Below are 21,153 nucleotides of genomic sequence, written 5' to 3'. Positions count from 1 at the left end.
AATCACCTAATATATTATACCAGCAAGAGCCTATAAGCCTATAGTTCAGTATGCTTTAGGCTATATGTTTTTCCACCCACTCTTCATCTGCATAGCTCTATCACATGTTTGGTTAAATCCTAGAAATCTCTCTTTATTTTCACCGTTTGCCTTTTATTCCAGACAAAATGCGATTATGTAAGAAATAAGACTTTGATCTCTTTCAAAAATAACAAACTCTGAAAAACAGCTCTAAGAACAATGGCTGACGTGTGTTCATTGGCCCGATGTAGTAATCTCCGAGAGAACGGTGACATTTGATTGGGCGGTGGGGTAGCGGAGGGGTCGGGGTGAGGTCGAAAGGGTTTGTGATCAGATTAATAACCACGTCAAAACCAGGTTTCTACTGAGTCATGTCATGAGCCCTTGGCATTCTGGGTAAGTGCTGGTAAAGTTCTAGACTGGTTAGATTGGTTCTGGAAGTCTCTCTGGAAGTCTCTCTTCATCCTTGGCTTCTATCTTTGCCCCTTTTGGTTCTTTCATTCTTTTTTGTTAGAATCTTCGGTCTGTTGGACTTATTGTTGTGATCTACAAAGGACATCTTGGTCAAAACGTGTATTATTTTCCACCATTGTGTTTTTCACCTTCTGAAATGGATTAAAGTCATTGGCTGCTCTATAACATTCTCCTAAATTGGTGTGCAATGACCATGAGCATGTTGCGCAGGCGGAGTGAGTTCTTTGGACTCCTGGACACTGTGTGCTCGCCCAAAACAGACATGATGAAAACGGATGTGCTGAGAAGGGCTTCGGCGCCGAACCCGGGGATGGGTGCAGGGACGGGGTTGAGCCATGAGACCCAGCAGCTGACCCCGTTTGAGGAGTATCTGCAGACCATACTGCAGATGAAGATTACCAGCTCTGTGAGTGTATATCAGTAACTGGTGATTCTCTCCTCATCTTCAACATCTCTGTCTTAGTTAGGAGACAGTTACACACCTGAGCTCCACAGTCTGTAGAATACCTTTAGTAGCAATTGAATCTGCAATGCATTACTTAAAAAAATACATGATACAGTATCTGAAGGAACCTTACTTGGTTTAAATTAAATGTAGGCTATGTAACACTAGCACAAATCTACTGTCACTTGGTGTCAGTTGAACTTCTGAGCTCAGGGACAGCGCATTTATTTGTCACATGGCGGTAGTTAGCCTAGTGGTTCGAGCGTTGGGCCAGTAACCGGAAGGTTGCTGGATCGAATCCCCGAGCTGAGAAGGTATAAATATGTTGTTCTGAGCAAGGCAATTAACCCACTTTTCCCTGGGTGCCATGGATGTTGATTAAGGCAGCCCCTCGCACCTCTCTGATTCAGAGGGGTTGGGTTAAATGTGGAAGACACATTTCAGTTGAATACAATCAGTTGGACAACTGACAAGGACTTCCCTGATGAGCAAAGCCCAAATGATTTCTGCTGTAAAGGCCTCAATGAATGAGTCATTTACCACCCTTCCAGTTACAGTGACTCACAGCCAGGGATCTAAATTAACATGTTTTAATTGGTAGCACTGGTGCTCCCAACTTAAACAAGGCAACAGTAAACATGCTGTCTCCCACGATTGAGGCAGCACCCCCCCAATTTGTGACAATTATTCAAACAATTAAGTATTTTTTCCCTCGCCGGAAATCCGCACTGATAGCTCACAATGGATGGGACGTCAGAGAACGGACTTGACTGCTTGATAGAGAGATGCATTGAAGTTTTCAGTTATTGCTATAGCGCCTCCCTTTTGCCAATCAGTGTAATTTTGTTAATGTTGGATCTCCATGGCAAGACATATCATTCACCCAAGTTTTGTCAAAATAGGGCCAGTGGTGTCTGAGATATTATGTGTAACTAACGCACACCCATTGCCAACATTTATACATTGTTAACTGTATCTGTATAGAATTACAGTGCCTGTAGATAGTCGACACACCCTTTCAGAATGTTCACCTTTTGTGAATAGGGCTTATAGATCCTTATGGGAAACTTATTTCTCATGAGCAGATACATAGATGTACAGTGGCTTGCGAAAGTACTCACCCCCCTTGGCATTTTTCCTATTTTGTTGCCTTACAACCTGGAATTACAATTGATTTTGGGGGGGGGGTTGTATCATTTGATTTACACAACATGCCTACCACTTTGAAGATTCAAATATTTTTTATTGTGAAACAAACAAGAAATAAGACAAAGAAAGCTGAAAACATCAGCGTGCATAACTATTCACACCCCAAAGTGAATACTTTGTAGAGCCACCTTTTGCAGCAATTACAGCTGCAAGTCTCTTGGGGTATGTCTCTTTAAGCTTGGCACATCTAGCCACTGGGATTTTTGCCCATTCTTCAAGGCAAAACTGCTCCAGCTCCTTCAAGTTGGATGGGTTCCGCTGGTGTACAGCAATCTTTAAGTCATACCACAGATTCTCAATTGGATTGAGGTCTGGGCTTTGACGAGGCCATTCCAAGACATATAAGTGTTTCCCCTTAAACCACTTGAGTGTTGCTTTAGCAGTATGCTTAGGGTCATTGTACTGCTGGAAGGTGAACCTCCGTCCCAGTCTCAAATCTCTGGAAGACTGAAACAGGTTTCCCTCAGGAATTTCCCTGTATTTAGCGCCATCCATCAATCCTTCTATTCTGACCAGTTTCCCAGTCCCTGCCGATGAAAAACATCCCCATAGCATGATGCTGCCACCACCATGCTTCACTGTGGGGATGGTGTTCTCTGGGTGATTAGAGGTGTTGGGTTTGCAACAGACATAGCGTTTTCCTTGATGGCCAAAAAGATCAATTTTAGTCTCATCTGACCAGAGTACCTTCTTCCATATGTTTTGGGAGTCTCCCACATGCCTTTTGGCGAACACCAAACGTGTTTGCTTATTTTTTTCTGGCCACTCTTTCGTAAAACCCAGCTCTGTGGAGTGTACAGCTTAAAGTGGTCCCATGGACAGATACTCTAATCTCTGCTGTGGAGCTTTGCAGCTCCTTCAAGGTTATCATTGGTCTCTTTGTTGCCTCTCTGGTTAATGCCCTACTTGCCTGGTCCGTGAGTTTTGGTGGGCGGCCCACTCTTGGCAGGTTTGTTGTGGTGCCATATTCTTAAAAAAATGTATAATGGATTTAATGGTGCTCCGTGGGAGGTTAAAAGTTTCAGATATTTTTTATAACCCAACCCTGATCTGTACTTCTCCAGAACTTTGTCCCTGACCTGTTTGGAGAGCTCCTTGGTCTTCATGGTGCCGCTAGCTTGGTGGTGCCCCTTGCTTAGTGGTGTTGCAGACTCTGGGGCCTTACAGAACAGCTGTATATATACTGAGATCATGTGACACTTAGATTGCACACAGGTGGACTTTATTTAACTAATTATGTGACTTCTGAAGGTAATTGGTTGCACCAGATCTTATTTAGGGGCTTCATAGCAAAGGGGGTGAATACATATGCACAAACCACTTTTCCATTTTTTAATTTTTGTAATTTTTTGAAACAAGTAATTATTTCCATTTCACTTCACTAATTTGGACTGTTTTGTGTATGTCCATTACATGAAATCCAAATATAAATCCATTTAAATGAAACGCGAAGGGGGATGAATACTTTTGCAAGGCACTGTACAAAATCTCATGACTGTAGCTCAAAAGGGACAGGAGATATGCTTGTTCAAAGTTTGGTGGGGAACAAAAAAAATGCAGGAAATGTAATGGGCTGAGCTTTTAGGTCCTCATGGGGGTTGAATGTTTTTCCAGTATTTTACAAATGTTCCATCCCAAGAATAAATCACTGTTCTCTCGGGAAACCCGGTATTTCCCACCAAAACCGGAAGTGCGATTCAAAAGCATTATAAAGCATATACAGTACATTCGGAAAGTATTCAGACCCCTTAACTCTTTCCACATTTTGTTAAGGTACAGCCTTATTCTAAAATTGATGCAATAGTTTGTTTTCCTCATCAATCTACACACAATACCCCATAATGACAAAGTGTAAACAGGTTTTTAGAAATGTTTGCAAATGTATAAAAAATGTAAAACAGAAATACCTTACTTACAAAGTACCCTTTGCTATGAGATTCGAAATTGAGCTCAGGTGCATTCTGTTTTCATTGATCATCCTTAAGATGTTTCTACAACTTGATTGGAGTCCACCTGTGGTAAATTAAATTGATTGGACATGATTTGGAAAGGCACATGCCTCTCTATATAGGTCCCACAGTTGACAGTGCATGTCAGAGCAAAAACCAAGCCAGACTGAAGCCACTCCTCAGTGAAAGGTCCGCTTGGAGTTTGCCAAAAGGCACCTAAAGGACTTTCAGCCCTAGTCCTTATGGGAAACGTGTTGCTTAAGAGGAGATGCATATACTGTATGTACAAAATGTCATGACTGTAGCTTGTTCAAAGTCTGGAATTTTTGTTGATTACTATAGCCTATAGGAAGGAGGTGAAATGTAGTTTTTCATTTATTATAAAAAGGTAAAATGTTGATACAAATACCTGCAAGCTGAGATCTACTGCTCAGATTTATTTAAAAAATGACTTAAAAATCTTAAGCCTATGCAACAATAACCTATTAAAAACAGTCTGTGGCAGAGGTTTGTGCATATTGGCTATGCTTGAATTGCCTTGCTGATGTTGTTCTTCTCAGACCATTTCCAAATGATATTTCAAAACTTAAGGTTGATGATCACACCGGTAATAGATCAGTTGTTGTATTGCTTGTGAAGCACAGCTGAGTGGGCAGAAACTTTTTATTTATTTCAATTTACTGATGATTCCTGCATCTGATGATCAGTTTCAGCGGCGGGAGGGAGGGAGCAGCCCTCTGCTCTCTCACCGTCCGCTGAGACTGACCATGACCAAAAAGGGGACACCGTCTTCCAGCTGATGGCGAAACTCGAGTCACTCCGCATTATTTTGGCCTCATCCACAAATTCATGTTGTTACTCCTATGACCAGAGAAAGTGAAATATTTCCACTAATAATAACAATGCAAGCCTTTTGATACACTCATTCATTGCAGCTGCAGTGCTGGTTGAAGTGGAATAAGGGAGAAGCTCATTTTTTGGCTTATAAAAGTGTTGAATTAAAAGGGTTGACAGAGCTGAATGAAAACGTAAACATGAACTCACTCATAAAAACAGCAGCTCTTTGCTGTATTCGTTGACAGTCTCTCTTTTAAACGTTTGGAACTCTCACAGTATCAATTTTGCTGTCCACTCGAGCAAGCTGCAGACACTGTAATCTAAGCCATCTGATTGACGAGCCTTAGGCCTATAGGTGCTCTTGATATAGGTGCACTATAGGTGCCCGCGGGCTATGGCACTCGGAGGCAGCAGTACAGCAAAGCCTAATCATAACAACGATTATTCCTGGCGATTTTTTTTCTCCCCTAGTCGTGTTGGTGCTCCCAAAATAAAATTCCAAGTAGCACAGCTAAATATTTAGGAGCATATGCGACCACAATGGCCTCACTTTAGAGCCCTGCTAACAGCAGAACAGTAGCAACTTCCTGTTTCTCAACTAGAGCGAGGAGAGGGCGAAGGGGCCAGTGAGGTGATGGACAGCTCAGACTCAACCCTAACCAACATTGGTGAAGGGTTTGACTGACTAAACAGTGGTGTGATTTGACAGTATAATCTCTATGAGAAATGGGAAAAGCGTTGCCTAGCCTTTTACAGGACCCACTCTGTTGAGTATACACACACGGAAGGACACATGCAAAGCAAGCCCACACGCGTGTACGCACGTTCACACGTGTGGACAGACACACCATGACTAGCCATGGTCATGTTTCTATAAATATGTGCATGGCATGCAAACAACAGCACTAACACACATGCTGATGTCAGCACACTCAGCCAGCTGCGTTTATGCAAAAAAAGGATGTGTGTATACATATTTTTAGAGGACCGTTTTGTCTACTTTATCAACAGCTCAACTGGCTGGAGTAAAACTCTCCGACAGCTGAAACAAAAGTATGCTTATAGGAGGCTAAATATTAAGGGAGAACTTATATTCTAAACGCCATATAGGCTTTTTATATTGCATGGGGAAGATCGGAGCTGGTTTTAGTCAGGCTGATGAGGAGTCATTGCTTGTGGTTCAGAACAGGCTGAAACGGCCACATCAAGAGAAGGGAAGGAAGGGAGAGGTTCAGTCTAGGTTAATCATTACAGTCTTGTGTAAAGTCATTGTTTAGGGGGAGTAGGGTGGGGGGGCGATGGGGTTGAAGGGGGCACTTAAAGTGCTTTTGTGCCTTTTTAGTTCAGCAAGGCAAGTGTTTGTGGTGATACTCACTGTCCAGTGGAGCCCTGTGTGTGTGTGCGTGTGAGGTACTTGTGTGTGTGTGTGTGTGTGTGTGTGTGTGTGTGTGTGTGTGTGTGTGTGTGTGTGTGTGTGTGGTGTTTGTGTGTGTGTGTGTGTGTGTGTGTGTGTGTGTGTGTGTGTGTGTGTGTGTGTGTGTGTGTGTGTGTGTGTGTGTGTGGTGTGTGTGTGTGTGTGTGTGTGTCTGTCCCCTCCGCCTAGGGGTTACTGAGTCCTCCAGTGGAGATTATTATTCCTACCCAGTCCAATGGACAAAGCCTCTGTGTGCTCGGGACCCAGGTCGGCATCTCCCACTAAATATTTGCCCTGGTGGTCGGACGCCCATACTCGTGAGACACGCTGGAGTAGCCTAATGCATTGATAGGGCAGGGAGGAAACAAAACAACTATTTTGCAGAGTACAACTCTCCTCTCTGCTCTACTGTGCCTTTGTGTTGAGGTCAGACAGAGAGAGAGAGAGAGAGAGGGGGGAGATTGTTATATGTCATGACATGACATTTGTTGGTTGTTTAGAATAGGAAAACTACTGAGCAATCAGACATTTTCCTCTATCCTGCTGTAGTTTATTAGACAGGCAAGGACCAGAACTTCTGTCGGTGCATGTAGACTTGTTAGCACCAATGGGGTATTCATCACAATGAGCTCATGACCGATTGGGGGAGAAAAAAGCTTTTACACAACCAACCAACCAACCGATCACAGATTTATTGTTCATCAGAGTTTCTCGTTGAGAGATATTCTTAGAAAGACCTCATTGAAACCACCCTTTCACCTCCCACGCTTGTGAAATAGATATGACATTTAGGCTATAAGAGATCAAAGATAATGCCGTATTAGGAAAGTACTTTATTAGCAAAACAACGATAATACTGACACTGATATACTGACCTGTGGCGCTCACCGTTTGCTCTGTATGTTTATTTAGATAATGAGTTGTAAGGACCACAAGTCCTAAGGACTTTAGGCTACATCATATGACTTGGTGCTTAGGTCCAGTAGTTCAGTATCTCAGCAACAAAGCCTGGGGAACTTTCCTCAAGATGCTAAGATCAGGATGGAATTCCTGATTATTATCCTGGTCTGTTATTTAGAAGAAACCAAATCACCCTAATCAGCCTAATGTTAATGCTATGTGGTACTTTTCAGTGGAATTACTTATTCCTCGTAACAAGGGCCGGGAGTTTGTCTCTGACCATGTGAACTGACCAGGAAAACCTCTGGGCTGTAGTTAGGCCTATTGCCAATACATTTTTCCTTGTCAGGTCATATGGTCAGGAAAGTCTCCTCTTAGCCCTACTCATAACATCTGGTCCACACTTCTATTCTGCTACACACTTCTATTCTATTCTACTATGATGTGAAGGACCTCTGACCGAGACAATGACTTTTAAAGCCCTCTTTAGTTATAGTCCCATTGTCCTCCTGTCTATCTGCCCAGCAGAACATCTGTCCCCTCTGTCTCTCTGTGTCACCTCTGTTGGGACATCTCCCCCCCCTCTCTCCACATGTGTCCTGGGGTATGACTATTATTTCTGGAGGAGCAGTGGGAGACGATGCTACTTCTGGATGTTAATGTTTTCTGTCTGCATGATATTATTGGGCTCCCGAGTGGCGGTCTAAGGCACTGCATCTCAGTGCTCGAGGCGTCACTACAGACACCCTGGTTTGAATCCAGGCTGTATCACAACTTGCCGTGATTGGGAGTCCCATAGGGTGGTGCATAATTGGCCCAGCGTCATCCGGGTTTAGCCGGTGTAGGCCGTCATTGTAAATTGTAAAATAAGAATTTGTTCTTAACTGACATGCCTAGTTAAAATAAAAAAAAATACATTATTACTAGTGGTATTCATTATATTTTTATTTAACTAGGCAAGTCAGTTAAGAACAAATTCTTATTTACAATGACAGCCTATATATATATACACACACACACACACACACACAAACACACACACACACACACACACACACACACACACACACACACACACACACACACACACACACACACACACACACACACACACACACACACACACACAGTACCAGTCAAAAGTTTGAACACACCTGCTCATTCAAGGGTTTTTCTTTATTTTTACTATTTTCTACATTGTAGAATAATAGTGAAGACATCAAAACTATGAAATAACATCAAAACTATGAAATAACACTTTTTTTGTTTAACATATTTTATATTTGAGATTCTTCAAAGTAGCCACCCTTTGCCTTGATGACAGCTTTGCACACTCTTGGCATTCCCTCCACCAGCTTCATGAGGTAGTCACCATGAGGTAGGCACCATGAGGTAGTCACCTGCGATGCAGTGCCTTAGACCGCTGCGCCACTCGGGAGGCCCTACAACCTACACCATAGAAAAAAACACAAATAACTTGATACTTGTGAATAACCGTTTTATATAGGCTAGATAATGACTCCAGAGTGCAGACGATGTGTTTGAAAGCATGGTGTTTTGTAGACTCACTCCCATTTATGACATTTCTGTGACTATGCGATAATAAGCTAGCTATGTGTAGGCCTATCTTTAGCACCTGATTGGTATGTGTGTGTCTGTGTGTGTGTGTGTGCGTGCATGTTTCCTTAAGATTTTGTGACCCACAGAAACATGTAAGTCCATGACTCTTGCTCACTTGGACAACTACTAAACAGGCTATTAGATAGCGTTCCCTTATTTCAGACGACCTGTTCAACCTTAAACACTGACCCCCTCCCCTCTCTCTTTCTAATGGCCAATTGAATGCCTCTTCCCACTGGGCACAGCTTTCAATTGATTGAAAACACTGACCTGTACAGAAGGGTTGGAGGTAGTTGGTTGTGGATGGGCAGGCTACAGCATTTGGATTGTGACTTATGGTAAGGTATGAGACAGACTAGTCCTAGCCTGTAATGATCAGAAGGGTTTTTGACTCTGCCTGGTCTACTACAGTCTTTCTTTGGTATGAAAGAAAAACAGCAAAGAACCAACCTGGGGTTAGGTGCCAATAAAATAATCGGAATCGCAATCTAAAAAGCTTATAGAGGAGGTTTCTCTCGATCTGGCTTTGTTTATTTGCGCTCCCTCTTTTTTGGAAGGTTCTGGATTGATGATTTCATGATCTTTCTTTGTGTCCTCTCTCCCGTCAAAAAGAGAGGGCGCCGTGTCAAACGTTTCATCAGAAGTTGTTGTCTTCTTCCAAGGCCTGTCGTGGTGAATCATCCTATGTTGGAGCTTACAGGGCCGTTATTATACACGTCTTGTCTCTATTATACACGATTGCGGCTCTTTGGTGTTCTGTTCTGAACAGAGATTAAACAGAAGCAACAACAGCAGTCTCTCTGGAGAGTTGCGATGTCAAGGGAGGGAGGGAGAGGGGGGGAGAGAGGGGGAGAGAGAGAGAGCTTTCCAAAATACTTGGCAGTAGTCAATGATTTGCAGACCCTATCTAAGTGTTGTTGACCACCTTCAGGGGCCAGCATAATGGGGGCATTGTTACCCTCTACCACCCTCTATGGTTGAAAAAAAGGGCAGAAACTAGCCAGGTTATTGCATAGGGGGCTTTATGCAAAGTCATTGCATTATTTTTCAGTGCCAACAGAAGTTATATTTTACCTTTCATTCTATGTTAGATTACAGTGAGGGGCTAAGGAGAGAGGAGAAGGAAGAGGAGGAGAAGAAGAAGGAAGTGAGAGAGAGGATGAACAAGAAGAATAGTGGTTTGGGATGCGGCCAGAAGGTCCATTCTCATTTGGTAGCCCTCTACTTGGACACGTGTTCTTCTCCCAGATAAAGGAATTGTCCACTATACTCCTGGTACAGAAAAGAAAAGACTCTCTCTCTCTCTCTCTCTCTCTCTCTCTCTCTCTCACCAACATTTAGACTCACCTTACAAAAAATAATCCCTGCATAGCTGTTAGTGAACCCCCTGAACCACACACACAATCTCTTTAGTTCTTCAGAGGATTAGATCCATGAGAGAGAGAGAGAGAGAGAGAGAGAGAGAGAGAGAGAGAGAGAGAGAGAGAGAGAAAATAGAGAAAATAGAGAGAGACAGACAGAGAGCAGCCTGGATAATACCAAGAGTGATACAGAAGGGTAGCACAGAGAGAGAGAGAGAGAGACAGACAGACACAGACAGAGAGCTGCCTGGATAATACCAGGAGTGACACAGAAGGGTAGCACAGAGGTCAGGCTGAGGAGCACTCAGAAGCTAGATCATGTATGTTTTAATAGCAGCCCTGGAGAGATGACCAAACCAAGCTATGGGATTGAATATAAAATCAGATTGCGTTCCCCTGCATGCTAATGCTTGTCAATAGGCATGACAGTACATAGGCCTACCTACACAGAGCCATATAGTAGTATAGAGATAGTATAGAGATATATAGATATATGTTTAATACATGGCTATAGGCCAACACAAACCTAGTTCAGATAGTAGCCATGGTGTTGGTTTTGATTTTGAATGGAATAGGGAGATTGTGATGAGAGAGAGAGATAATATAGAGACTGTCTGTGTGTCATCCGTGTGGATAAAAACCCAAGTGATCTGATCTGGAATTTTAGCTCTATTTCTATGTGCCATTAGTTTAGATTCACAAGTGCTGCAGTGCATAAAAAAATGAAATCCTTTGCTAAGCTACTTTACCACAAACAAGCCCATCTTGGTGTGTTTTTGTGACATACTGTAGCATTAGGCTCCTTAGTGCCTCCTTTGTTGTTCATTTCAAGCCTTCTCACATCTCATGGAGGAGTGGGGTGATATAGCCTACGGTACAGTATATTGATTTGACTAAATATACTTAAATGGGCCAATCCGATGTGCAGCACAATAGTGGATCGGATAAGGCCTGAAACAACAAGTGTAGGAACGGCTCTGCCTGTCCCAGATCGCTGTGGAAATGAGGTCAGAGGTTACAGCTGATACTGAAGTGGGGCACGAGCAGGGGGCCATGGGATAGGAGGGGGTGAGAGGAAAGAATGAGAGGAGGGGGTGAGAGGAGAGAGAGGGACTGTGTCCCATAGTCAGGATGTTTTCCTCGGAATGAAACAATGGGACAGCGTGAGGGGTTTTGAACATGAAGGCAGATGCTGACAGGGAATTTCTATAGATTTCGGATTCAGAAATAGATTGAAACAATGAAGATGGAGTGTTTCATGAAGCCGAGCGCCCAGTTTCTGGTGAGCGAGACTACAAATGCTGTGACTGTCTGGCCCCCTCCCTCTTCTGGATTGTCTAAACACATTGTTTTGATGTGTCAAGGCAATAGAGAATTGCAGTGATGGTTTTCTGTGATATTGGAGTGCACCTTTGACACAGATTCCTATAATCTCTGTAGTTTTCCTTGATATTTTGTTCTGATATGCAGTATTATTCATAATTTATTATCACTTTTTCCACCTGTGGGAATCGCCTGGCCAAGGTGTTTTTTTCCTTTCTAGTGGAAAGCCATTCGCTCCCTTTCTTCTCTCTCCTCTTTCTGAGATCTCTCTCTCTCTCGCGTGTCTTTCTGACCTCTCTCTTATACGGTAGAATGTGTCTTCTTAGTCATGTATTCAGACCACATGTGTCACATTGTGACACTTCTTTTCCCAGAAGTGTCCCCCACAGTCCTGCCTTGTGTTCTCCACGTAATGAATGAGGGGATGTCGGTCATCTTTCATCAAAGTGACCCCTCCCTCTTTCTCCAGTCCAGTCCCCTCCCTCTAAACCCCTCCTTTTCTTTCTTCTCCACCTCTTTTACGCCCCTCTATCCTTTTTTTCCCCCCTCTCTCTGAATCATTCCTCCTCTGACATCCCACTGAGTTCACCTCACGCCTGACGGAGCATTTAGCCTGCATGCTCCCAGGCTACGGCTGGCCGCAGATGCAGAGTGTGTGTAGGAGTGCGTGTATGTGTGTCTCAGTACTGCATCCCTCTCTCTTGCTCCGGGACCCTCGTTCTCTCAGACACACCAGGGTAGATTTTGGTCTCCTTGGTGGAAATAGGGTCAAGGAATAGTGCGCTTGACCCTTCGAATGGTCACTGGACTTCCTTGGTAACCCTTTCTGTGTACTTTCAATGGGCTGGGTACCGTCAGTATTTTCTGGAGAATGATACCTTTTCCAACCTAACCACAGTGAGGCTTAACTGGCTGTTCCACTCTGGGCAGAGGAGAGTTGGACCTTGGTTGGATTTTTGACGTTGGACAAGGGTGGATTTTTCCCCCCCTGCGACTATAGGATACCATGCTGCCTCAACTGCCTCAACTAAGAAGGGTAATGTGACTTAGCCTAGCCGTATTTTAGCCGTATTTTGGGTCAAATAATACATTGACAAGATATGCATTCGATCCCAGAGGGTAGAACTTGAAACATTAATTTCTAAAGTGGTCCTCCTACTTTTGTGGAGGGATGCGTGTGTGAGTGAGGAGGATGTGTGTGTGTGTGTTAGTGCGTGGTGTGTTTGGGTGCAGCGGGGTGTGGAGAAGTTCTGTATTATAGCACATTTTTATTCGGAGGAAGCTCATTATGTGTTTGTACGGTGAGCTCCTTTTTGAGTGGCCGCTATCCAGTGTTTTAATTAACCAAACACTGTGAGGAGATCTGCTGAATCTATTTGGCACAGAGGCTGGCAATGAGTGGCGAGCAGCGCTTCAGGGAGGAAGGGATGAGGAAGGGAGCAGAGAGAGAGAGAGAGAGAGAGAGAGAAAGAAAGAGGAGAGCATGCTGCAGAGAGTGCGTGAAGGATAAAGACAAAGAAAGAAAAACTATGATATGAGAGGAAGCTACACGGGTATGGCTTTTCATTTCAATAGATTAGCCAAATGTTTTACAATTCTCTTCACATGAGTAGGTCCACTGACGGATGTTCAGGTGTGAACCTTCAACCGAATACATATATGCTGCTGTTGTCCTTGTTTTCCCCAGATAGGGATCATAGTATGTTTTATGCTACATACTGTACATACAGTAGCAATCTAGCCTACATTCACAGGTTTCTTATGCGGTTATTCATTCCCTTCCGTTGATATCATGTAGCCTACCTATGTAAAAACATGTTTGGCCTCATGCTGGCTATAACAATGGTAGCTAGTGCTGAGCAATAAACCAAAATGTTGGTTATTTGAATTCCATTTTGCAAATTTTTTTCTGGGCTCATTGCGCACATTGTGCATTTTTTTTTTTTTTTAAGATAAATCAGATCAAGTGCGATGTAGTAGGGAGTTGTAGTTTCCAACAGGCCAATATTCAATGTAGTTTAGTGCAGAAAACATGGTATTTACTACAATGACCATAATCTATTGCACGCCTATTTGTCTGGTCTATGTGTTTCTTTTATGCCTGCTACATCAGGTTAGTGTGGGGCAGACACAGAGAGGGAGAGAAGATAGCACGTTGGAGAGGGATAGAGAGCATATGTTTCACGAGCTATCTCTACCTGAAAATACATGAACTAAGTGATTGATAGTTGGTATTCAGCAGTCATAAAAGTATGCTTTATTTACTTTGAAGAACTACTAAAATAGTGATTTTGTCAGACAGCATAGGCAGCAGCTCTATAGAGATGAGATGACTTGAAATGAAATAATAAAGTAATCAAATAAAACACATTTTAATATATACTTCAACTGAAATATTTTATTAAAGTAAAGCAATGTGAATAAATAAGCAGTAATGGGAAGTCACTACCATCATGGGACTTTTATTAATTGTTTTATTCTGGGGTTTTTTACAGTATTTTACAACCCACATAATGCATAGCGTTTACAAAAATAATGAAGACTGAAATCGAAACTTGATTATTTGTTAATAATTTAACCGAAACTGAACCGACCTAAAAAAGCCACTATTCGCTCAGCACTAATGATAGCCTACAGAAAAAAATAACTGTCCCCCAAAAAGGTTTTTTTCATCAAACCCATATACTTAACTGCAGAACCCACATCCACTTCCTGTGTCAATGAGCTGGCTGTAGCAGGCTGGCTGTAGCAGGCTGGCTGTAGCAGGCTGGCTGTAGCAGGCTGGCTGTGTTAAAGCAGCACAAAAGCAGCTGTTAAAGCAGCACAAAAGACACCCCCACTAAGAACCCTGTCATGCTGACTGGGACAGTAGCTCGGTCGACAGTTGGGGAATATCCTGCACCGAGGGATTCAACTTTGGTTGGGTTGAGGAGGAGAGACATTTTCATTTTGTTTGGGTGAGGTGGACTACAGATGATGGGGGACTGTTGGAGCTATACCAAGGTGAATTTGTTCCTGTGAATACTGTAAGTGAATGGTAGCTGTAGAGAAGCATGATTGCGAGATGTCCTGTGGTGCACTGGAGTGTTATCCTCTACTACAGTAGGGATGTTTTTTGTAAGCTACACGTACAAACATTTCAAACATCTCAATACTATCAGATAGGGGTTATTTGGCTTATAACTGTTGTTGAACTCTTTTTGGTGATACAGTAGAACCCTTTTTTGAAGGTTCAATAAAGAACCATCCTCATAAGGTTCTAAATGGTGCTATAAGGAACACTTTTCTAAGGTTCTATAAAGTGAAATTTAAAATGGTTCTATATAGTGGCCTCCCGAGTGGCGCAGTGGTCTAAGGCAGTGCTAGCTGTGCCACTAGAGATCCTGGTTCGAGGTCAGGCTCTGTTGCAGGTGGCCATGACTGGGAAACCCATGGGGTGGCGCACAGTTGGCCCAGTGTCGTCCGGGTTAGGGGAGGGTTTTCTATTGCGCTCTAGTGACTCCTGTGGTGGGTCAGGCGCATGCACGCTGACACGGTCGCCAGGTGTACGGTGTTTCCTCCGACACATTGGTGCGGCTGGCGTCCGGGTTAAGCGGGCATTTTGTCAAGAAGCAGTGCGTCTTGGCTGGGTCGTGTTTCGGAGGACACAAGGCTCTCGACCTTCGCCTCTCCTGAGTCCATACAAAAGGTTCTATATAGCACCAGAAAAGGGTTCCGCTATGGGTACAACTCTCTTTGGGGCTATTTAGAACCATTCTTTTGTGTTCTTTATAGAACCTTTATGGAGAATGGGTCTTTATAGAACCAATCTCAATCTGAAAGCTTCTTTGGAAATCCTTGTGAAGAACCATACAGGTTTTTTTTAATCCTGGATCCGCACCATGTTTTATTGTTAAAATTCCATAGGTGTCGGTCCTCTCGAGTGGCGCAGCGGTCTAAGGCACTGCATTGCAGTGATTGATGCGTCACTACTACAGACCCGGGTTCGATCCCAGGCTGTTACAACCGACTGTGATTGGGAGTCCCATAGGGCAGCACACAATTGTCCCAGCGTGGTTAGGGGAGGTTTTGGCCGGGGGGGCTTTACTTGGCTCATTGTGCTCTTGCAACTCCTTGTGGCGGGCCGGGTGCCTGCAGGCTGACTTCGGTCATCAGTTGAACAGTGTTTCCTCCAACACATTGGTGCAGCTGGCTTCCAGGTTAAGTGGGCGGTGTTAAGAAGTGAGGTTTGGCGGGTCATGCTTCAGAGGACGCATGACTCAACCTTCGCCTCTTGAGACCGTTGGGGAGTTGCAGCAATGAAACAAGACTGAAATTGGGGAGAAAAAGGAGGTAAAATACAAAATTTCTATAGTGGCGCAGCATAGGTGTTATTATTGTGTTAATTGACAAGTCTAGTCCAGTGAGCTACCTCTGGAACAGCTGGGGGCCCATGATGAAAAAATTGAGAACCGTTCTGAATTGACACAAGGCTATACATGAGTCTTTCACAAGACACCATCACTGGCCATAGTCATATATAATATGTGATGGCATAACACAACACACTAGATAAACTGGAATGACACTCTCACTCACTGTTGCACAAAAAGAACTATGAGCAAACCACGCCCCGAATGAGCTGCCTCCCCAGCATTTGAATTGTCACTAAAAGAGCAAATAACCCTTTAGTGAACTGCAAAGAACCATTGAATAGCTCCAATGGTTCTTTGAGTCATTATGGTTCCACATAGAACCATCACCCTTCCAAAGGACTGATGAGGAACTCACATTTTTTGGTGTGTATGTTCCTCTTGTATAGGGGCTACCCTGTTTGTAAGGTATTTATATTTTTCCTGCCACGTGGTGATTTCGCTGATTTAGCTTTAATAACATTATGCAGCATCATCAAGTTTTTCTCTATTCTACACGTACTTAGGCTATATGACAGAGGAGAGACGATGCATGAGAAGGATTCGTGTGACTATAATGCACCTCATGCTTCCTGTTCAACTCCAAGGTACAGATGAGTACAGTTAGGTTGAATAACTGAATTAATCTATGAATACTTTACAAGGCCATTGTGGGTTAGCCTTTCACAAGACACCGTCACTGGCCATAGTCATACATTTCACTGTAGGCTAAAAGTAGCCGACAGTTAAAGTCTTTTACTTGGAAGTGAAGAGGAGGCTGAATGTGTTTTTGTAAATGGTGGGGGTCAAGGAGTTCATCAGCGGAGGTGTTTCTGCTGGTAACCACTAGTGTACAGCAATATTAAGAGACTAGGAGGACCATGGATGTCATACCCACACTATTAGCTGTTTAGAAGAAACCCCAAAACCCCACAATGGCATCCAATACATGAATCACACATATCAGACAGTCTGTAAAGTAAGTCAAGCGTTTTGTCTGATTGGTGGCTTTGGCTGGTAAAAACAGTCTCTTTGGAATCGGTACAGCTAGCTCCAAGAAGTACCAGGCCCATAAGACTTTTACTAACAAACAAACAACACTAAGTTAGAAAAGCTAGCTAGACCCACTGTTAAATTAAATGACCTCAACTCTTTCTGTTTTACCCTATTACCTTATTAGAAGGCAGGTGTGCCAAATAGACTTGGATAATAAGTTAAGTGGCAGCAGCAACGCGAGAGAGTAGGTCTAATTGTTGACTGTAAAACCCTTGGCCTTTGAGAAGGGAAAATATTAGCACAAACAGTGTTGCTTTGAGTAATTTGTATAGGCAATGTACCGCCATTATAATGGATATCTGGAACTGTTAAACCTCTTGACATTTCAAAGCTGTTGCCACGTTATCAACACACATGGAAAAGGTTATGTAGTCAACTTTTGGTCCTGGCAACTACTGTAGTGAGGTTTGTGTCACTGCAAGATGGCTGCCCTAACCAAATCTCAGAATGCTGCATCAAAAACGTTAGCGCTGTATTGGGATGTTATATTCATTCGTGCATCGTTCTCTCTCTTCTCTGTTTACAGGATCAGTTTGATAACTTGGAGAAGCATACACAGTCGGGCATCGAGTTTGTGGAGAGGTACACCAAATTCGTCAAAGAGCGATCGGAGATTGAAATCAACTATGCAAAGCAGATTAGGTGAGTTCTGTTTCTTTATTGCCCAGTTATGACCTAAGTCTAGGCCTATTTCACGAGTGAATGAAATGGATAGTACTCCTCAATAATTTAATCATTTCAGTCTCAGCCTTCTTCAGCATACAGAGTATAACATAATTATAACATATAAGATATTTCACTGCCGTTAAAAACAAGCATGTCATGCTTCCACACAGGCAAAGACAATGACAGTTTGACGGTGTTCATCTCATTCAGCCTGCAGTGAGCACATCGCTACTGTGTTGGTTATAGTGAGGTCGTATCAGAGAGCCTGGCAGACTCAGCGATGTTAGCTTTAGTCAGGTGGAGGGCTAAATAAACAGAACAATGATGCCTGGAGTGGTAGTCTGTCTCTCTTTCTTTCCATCTCTCTCTCTCTCTCTCTCTCTCTCTCTCTAGCTGTCTGTTTCTCTCTCGGTCTCTCTTTCTTTGTTTCTCTCTGCATCTCACTCTCTCATTTCTCTCTCTCTCTCTCTCTCTCTCTCTCTCTCTCTCTCTCTCTCTGGCACGATAGTGTTTTTCTCTCGCTGTTTTCCGCTGGAGGCGAGAGGAAGTAAGGTTGGCGGCAAGGTGGGGGGTGGGTTGGGGGCATGTGTTGCCATAGTGACGAGGTATCATTATTATCATCCCCAGCCAGTGCTGACCCACATTAATTTTTTTCCAATCACGGGGGAGTGTCAGTGGTTTAGTCCCGCCCCCCCTTTTAAACCTGCGCTCTTCCTCCCCTCAAATTCCATCAACCCACATTTGGGGATTTGGTTCCCCAGGAAGGAGGGTAGGGGTGAGGGGGATACTCTTCCTAAGTCCTCTTACACCCCAACAACAAGCAGCAGGGATCTTCCCCCAAATCCCTTATCTCGTTCCCTAGAGAGGGCCCATAAGAGGGCTAAAGACTCTAAGTACTGACTACTGACCAACCCCCATCCAGCACCCCTCCTCTGCACCCCTAACCCCACCTCCTTCTCTTTCTAGATAAATCTTCCTTTACCAAGGAGATAATAGAACTAGTAGTTCCTCACTCTCTGTTTGCATGCATAGCGCACACACACCACATTCCCTAATTAGTTTCTGTCTGTGTCTGACTTTGGTATCTGTAACACAGAGATAGTATTTTATGGAGCGATTTCAGTGCCAACCAGCCTCACAACCGCAGACCATGTGTATGGCGTCGTATGGACGAGCGGTTTGCTGATGTCAACGTTGTGAACAGAGTGCCCCATGGTGGTGGTGGGGTTATGATATGGGCAGGCATAAGCTACGAACAATGAACACAATTGCATTTTATTGAAGGCAATTTGAATGCACAGAGATACCGTGGTGAGATCCTGAGGCCCATTGTTGTGCCATTTATCCGCCGCCATCACCTCATGTTTCAGCATGATAATGCACGGCCCCATGTCACAAGGATCTGTACACAATTCCTGGAAGCTAAAAATGTTCCAGTTCTTCCGTGGCCTGCATACTCACTGGACATCTCACCTATTGAGCATGTTTGGGCTTTTTTTATTATTATTATTTTTATTTTATTTAACCTTTATTTAACATTGAGCATGTTTGGGATGCTCTAGATTGACGTCTACGACAGTGTGTTCCAGTTCCCGCCAATATCCAGCAACTTTGCACAGCCATTGAAGACGAGTGGGACAACATTCCACAGGCCATAGGTTTAAATATCTGTTCCAACAGATGCAAATCTGTATTCCCAGTCATGTGAAATCAATAGATTGCGGCCTAATGAATTTATTTCAATTGACTGATTGACTTTATATGAACTGTAAAAATCTTTGAAATTATTGCATTTTGCGTTAGTATAGTTTTGTTCAGTATAGTTGAAATGCCCTGTCATAGCCCTTCTAAGGGTAGCCTTTCCACTCCCTATTTAATATTGCTTTTGTGATTGACTGGGTTAGAACTCGTCTCCTGCGTGTCACAAGACTGAGTTAGCCCACTTAGTTAAAGCCTATAAAGATAAGTTCATGTAAAGGACGACACGATGCTTGCTGAACGAGTACCCTTTCCCCATGATTTAGCTCATACCGAGACTCAAACTCAGGACCTCTGCCTCACAAACACGTGACCGCTCACCTGATGCACTCCAACCCACCGCGCTATTGAAAATTGTGCAAGGAGCGACACTTCAGGCTGATAAGTGAGTTTCACAGATCCCTATCTGCTACATTCACCTCCTTAACTCACCCCACAGCGACCCCAGCGGTCGAACCAGCGCAACTGTAGATCCGAGTCCAGTGACACCATTGTAATGGACGTCACGCTGCCTGCTTAGCGAATACCGCTTCGCCCTGATTCAGCTCATATGGAGACTCGAACTTAGGACTTCTGCCTAGAAAACACATGTGACCGCCCTCCTGAAGCATTTCAACCCATCATGCTATTAAAAAAAGGCCTACTTCAAATTGCGCAAGGTTGCGATACTTTGAAATATCTGCTACACTAATACAAGTCTTCAAAATCCAGCAAAGTGACTTGGCGTGGTTTGGTGATCCATGCTTATGTGATGAGAACCTTGCCTGAGACCTGAAGACGTGTTGGTTTGACGTGTTAGTTTGTGTTAGACATTCTAGTTTCAAGCAGGGCAGACTGGCCATCTGGCATTTCATGCAAATGCCAGATAGACTGGTAAATTTTTCGCCCAGTGGGCCTGTCTAACATGAGTTTTTTGCGTAAAGTTATTTGGCTAATAATGGGAGCCGCACGGAAAAGAATGGGCCGGTGTGTTCAAAATGCCAGGGCCAGCTTTTGGTCCCAGTCTGCCCCTGGTTAACATTTGACTCGGTTGAGACTGTTGGTCATTGGTCCTGTGACTTGGATGGATCTCTTCAAGTAGGTCAAAGGAGGGTGAAGTGTAACACAGGTGGTTCTGTGACCATGCTCGTGTGATAAGAAAGCTGCATTTTCTAGTGCACAGGAGACCTGTGTTAGAACCCAGTCAGTCAAACTAACACACGTCTTCATGTCTCAGCCAAGGTTGTTCATTACATAGCCTCACGGGCAGTCTGATCCCACGAGCTTACATGAATGGTTCGCTACACGCGGTAATCAGTCTGGTAATTATGAGGTTACTCATCACATGGATGGATCACCAAACCGCCTCTGTTGCACTCTAATTAAATGGAGTGTACAGATCCTTCTGCTTCTGTTTGCCACAGAAAGTGTTGTTGTTGTGCAGTAGGCCTGATTTCGACCCAGTCAGTTATATTGGTGCTGTGATCTCTGAGTATGAGGTCAAAGAGGGGTGAAATGTAACCAAGACTTGAAGACTTGTGTTAGCTTCCTGAACTAATCCCTATGGGCTTCATCTAAGTGGGCTAACACAGTCTTGTGACATGCAGGAGACCTGGTTCGAACCCAGTCAGTCACAAGAGCAAGATTAAATAGGGAGTGGAAAGGCTATCCTTAGACGGGCTATGACAGGGCTATTTAACTACATCTTCATAGAAGGCAACAACAAGCACATCCATGCTCCTGTAACGAT

At 43.6% G+C, this 21,153-nt stretch overlaps 1 protein-coding gene across 17 annotated transcripts in view; it reads left to right on the top strand.

The window, feature by feature from the left end:
* Positions 1-21,153, top strand: part of LOC106562963 (formin-binding protein 1) — a 103,448-nt gene that overhangs the window by 25,617 nt on the left and 56,678 nt on the right. For 16 of the 17 annotated variants that reach the window (XM_045689863.1, XM_045689878.1, XM_045689866.1 and 13 more), the window contains exon 2: positions 17,527-17,642. In XM_045689863.1, the coding sequence (XP_045545819.1) occupies positions 17,527-17,642 (116 nt within the window). Of the gene's footprint in view, positions 1-12,113; positions 12,590-17,526; positions 17,643-21,153 lie in introns of those variants that run through there. The other variant, XM_045689865.1, reaches the window with a different exon arrangement.

The sequence above is a fragment of the Salmo salar genome, chromosome ssa11 (assembly GCF_905237065.1).
Source record: "Salmo salar chromosome ssa11, Ssal_v3.1, whole genome shotgun sequence".
NCBI lineage: Eukaryota > Metazoa > Chordata > Actinopteri > Salmoniformes > Salmonidae > Salmo > Salmo salar.
This window is presented reverse-complemented; position numbering and strand designations above follow the sequence as displayed.